This window comes from Myotis davidii, unplaced genomic scaffold (assembly GCF_000327345.1).
Source record: "Myotis davidii unplaced genomic scaffold, ASM32734v1 scaffold21, whole genome shotgun sequence".
In the NCBI taxonomy this organism is placed as follows: domain Eukaryota; kingdom Metazoa; phylum Chordata; class Mammalia; order Chiroptera; family Vespertilionidae; genus Myotis; species Myotis davidii.
The window spans coordinates 1094505-1098569 of NW_006292573.1; the positions used below are offsets into that span (position 1 = coordinate 1094505).

Genomic DNA, 4065 nt, shown 5'->3' on the forward strand with positions numbered 1-4065 from the left:
TCTGCCCCCTGAGTGTGTCCCTTATGGATCTGAGGAGTTGTAATCTGGATGGTCCCCCTCTGACAACTGGGTACACTGGCTCTTGGATCTAAGGAGGTGCTAATTTAGCCTTGGCCTGAGGTTACCCGGCAGGAGCTATGAAGAGAACTGCAGACTCCCCTTCCTTTTTGGGAGTTTGGAGGTGCCCTGATGAGGCCCAGCTGTGAAGCTGCTGTGGGGCCTTGGACCTTCTCTTGGAAGTTCTGGGTCTGTCTAGCCCGCTTGCAGTTTTTTAGGTAATTTTCAGGTTCCAAAGGGCCAGGGCATTCATATGCAAAAGCCGCTGCTGCAGCCTGGGTGGGGCGGGGTCTCAGGGAATCAAAGGGTGGAGCAAGCAGCTATGGCGGATTCTCAGCCCTGCCCTAAGGGGTCGCGTGTCTCAGTGTCCCGATAATTGCTGCAAGCACCTCTGAGGGAAAGCCGCCCTCGAGTTCAGAGTTCTGCCTGCTGCCAGACAGTCCAGTTTCTCCCCGTATGAGTTCTGGGTCCCCAGAGACTTCCCAGAACTGGAGTTCAGAGCAGTCGGGAGCTTGTGACTCCCTCCCGATTCAAAAAGACAGCTGCGTCCTCAGGTGCCAGCTCCTTTCCGCGCATGAACCTCCGTACCTCTGCACTTTACTTCCGCAGCTCCTCTGGCTCTCAGTGTGCTTTTCTTTCCTTCTAGTTGTAGAATTTCCACTCAGCCAGCCTTCCTGTAGTTCTGGGTGATGTCCGTTTTGTCTTTTCGTTGTATTTTGAAGTTGTTGTGGGGGGCAGCAATTTCCCGGTATTTACCTATGCCGCCATCTTAGTTTCTCCTACATGGAAATCTTTATTTGAATTAAAATAGAAGCATGACATGGCACACTCACAAGAATTTCCATAAAGATTTTGGGTGCTCAGAGTATAGTGGTTTGGGGAGGAATGGAAAGGTGGTAGGGATAGATGTATATAAATAAAATGATATTAATGACATAAATAACATAAATGACAAATTTTAATACTTTTTATTGATGCTTTAAGGTAATGTTTGATGTGATCAGTCTGTTGAATGTCATATACCAATTTTTATGCAAATGACTTTTCAGTTAATTGGGAATTTTTGCTTAAAAAATTAACACGTTAACAAATTAGCATGATTTTCAGATCAAGTTGTCATTTTAAGGGTAATGCCTCTTGATAACAAGTACCCTTAGCAGAAGGTAGAGCTACAGGTACAGACATAGAAAAGTAACTTTGAAAAGTTTTTTTTTTAAAAATCAACATGTTTAATTTATTATTATTGCAAAGAACAGTTTTCCCATGACTAGTGAAATAGAATACATATCATATATTTAAGGATCTGCACTCAGACCACAAAAAACGGGGGTGGGGAGGAAGAAAGAGAAAAGCAGAAAACAAAAGAGAAAATAGAAGTAATATCAGTTACCACATGAGTTTTGTGGTAAAAAATAGAATATGACGTGCAATAGTGCAATTTTCCTTTGCTAGTCCAGCAATGCAAGTCTTAATAGGAAGTCCACCAATGTTCTTTCCGCATTTCAGGACTTAGTTACGTGCTTGCTGGGGCTTAGAGTTCCTGCCAGACTCTGACTCTGCGTGGAATCACTATGGCTAGAATCACTTTTATTCAGTCCAAGGTGACAGAGCTTCATATCCCAGTGCTTAACTTTTTTACCCAGTCGATCCTTCCATTTTTCAGCAATAGAACCCTCCACCAATAATAATCTGGAACGCTCATCTTCATGGCCCATGATGATATATTCCTCATTAACATGAAGTGGAGGACACAGGCAGCCAGAGCTGGTGTACAGGTTAACCGTGTCCCTTGGAATGTTCACCAGAGAAGACTTCAGGCTCTCCTTCACCTCGACCACTGCAGTCACGTCATGGCACTTGGTCTTGACCTCTTTAACTTTAGCCCGAATGACATAGTTGTAATTGTTTCGGGAAATAGGTCTTCTGTGTAGCTCTAATAGGCTTACATTTGCAGCATTCACTGCTCGCCCCTCTACAGTTTCCATTACTAGAATCCATAGGAAAATCGGCGCCGTCGCAGTGACGATGGCCTCGGGAGAGATGCACATGCAGCGGTCATACACCGGCAGCTCCTCGCAGGCCAGGCTCTGGGGCCACGAGTGGCGGTACTTGATGAGGATGGGCTCACAGCCCTGCCGAGCCCGCTCGCACACCGACTTGCAGTGCTTGATGGGCTCGTGCTGGAAGTCAATGGTGCAGATGGGCACGTACATCGCGCAGAGGAAGAAGAGCTGGTCGGGGCTGCAGTGGGTGCCCAGCAGACCTTCGAACTGCTCGATGGCCAGGATGGCGTTGGCCTGGGTGCTGTGGTGCAGGTGGTTGGGCATCTTCGTCATGTTCCAGGGCAGGGACTTGCACAGGGGGATGAGGACAGGCTCTCAGGCTGCAGCCCGGGCTCCGGACACGGGGAGCAGCCCGGCCTGCAGCAGCAGCCTCCCTCCTGGGCGGCTGCAGACCGTCGTGAAAAGTTTTTAAAGGGAAGAAAAAAGACAAAGAGTAATGTGGATAGTGTAATTCCATTTTTGTGCATGTGTATACTATATAATGGAATATTATATTTATTCATTAGAGAAGTTGAATCAGAGAGAGTTAGGAATTTGGCATACCAGGCATAGTGTGAGGCATGAGTGAGGTACTGAAAACAGAAAAGCCAAATACAAGTTTTTACAGTAGAAAAAGGAGAAGCCTTCTCAGCATCCACTGCTACGAGCTCCGACAGTGCTGGCTGCCAGACGTACATATGCCAGAGGGAAGGTGAGAGAGCAGCTCCTGAGAAAGTATCTATAGATATTGTTATTTGGGGAGTTTCCTAAGGCAAAGTCTGGACTTCAGATTAGTTATCCTAGAGCAAAGTATATTGTTAACAGGGCTTCTAGTCAGCTTTTTATTGTTTCACTCAAATATCTGTAGGACAGATTGCTAGATTTTTGAGGAAAGCCTCTAACAGAGACCAAACCTAACTCACTTGCTAACACTCACCCAGGAATTCAGGGGGAAAAAAGACTTAAGAATCAAGAAAATATAAAAACAAAACCCTTTATGATATCTTATTTTTTTTAAATATATTTTATTGATTTTTTACAGAGAGGAAGGGAGAGGGATAGAGAGTTAGAAACATCGATGAGAGAGAAACATCGATCAGCTGCCTCCTGCACACCTCCTGCTGGGGATGTGCCTGAAACCAAGGTACATGCCCTTGACCGGAATCGAACCTGGGACCCTTCAGTCTGCAGGCCGACGCTCTATCCACTGAGCCAAACCGGTTAGGGCTGTGATAGCTTATGATAGACAAGATTCATAAAACCAGAATAGGATACTTAAAAAGTACAATGAGGAAAGAAGAGCTCTAGAAATTAAAAAAAAAAAAATGATAGAGACCTGGCCAGTGTGCTCAATGGTTGGCACATCATCCCATGTACTGAAAGGTCTTAGGTTTGATTCCTGGTCAGGGCACATACTTCGGTTGTGGGTTTGATCCCCAGTAATGGCACATGCAGGAGGCAACTCTCTCTCTCTCTCTCTCTCTCTCTCTCTCTCTCTCTCTCTCTCTTTCTCATCACACATGATAAAAACATATTCTTAGGGTGAGGATAGGTGAAGATTAAAAGAAAAAAGTGATAGAAATATTTTAAAAGTTAGTTGAAGGCTGAGAAGACAAGATTGAAGCAATTTCCCAGAAAATAGGATAAGAAAAGAATGTAGAGCAGGAGATAAATGAAAAAAAATTAGAGGCTTAATCCAAGATATCAGTATTTAAGTTCAAAAAGAGAGAACAACAACGACAACAAAATGGTGGGGTAGAAATTGCCAAAGAACAAGAAAGTTTTTTCAAACTGAAGGTCCTAATTCTAAAGGCAGGAAATTGTCTCTGAGTGTCCAGCAAAATGAACAACAACAGACTCATGAAAAAATATCCTGAAATTTCAGAACACTAGGAATAAAGAATAGATCCTAAATGCTTCAAAAGAGAAAAAGAATTATATAAAAGGGTCAGGAGTGAGAATGGTA

At 44.2% G+C, this 4065-nt stretch overlaps 1 protein-coding gene across 1 annotated transcript; it reads right to left on the reverse strand.

The window, feature by feature from the left end:
* Window positions 1–1276: 1276 nt before the first annotated feature.
* Window positions 1277–2510, reverse strand: FRZB (frizzled-related protein). The gene has a single exon (XM_015565483.1). The coding sequence runs from the start codon at window positions 2391–2393 to the stop codon at window positions 1560–1562; it is 834 nt and encodes a 277-aa protein (XP_015420969.1). The 5' UTR covers window positions 2394–2510; the 3' UTR covers window positions 1277–1559.
* Between the last annotated feature and the right edge of the window lie 1555 nt (window positions 2511–4065).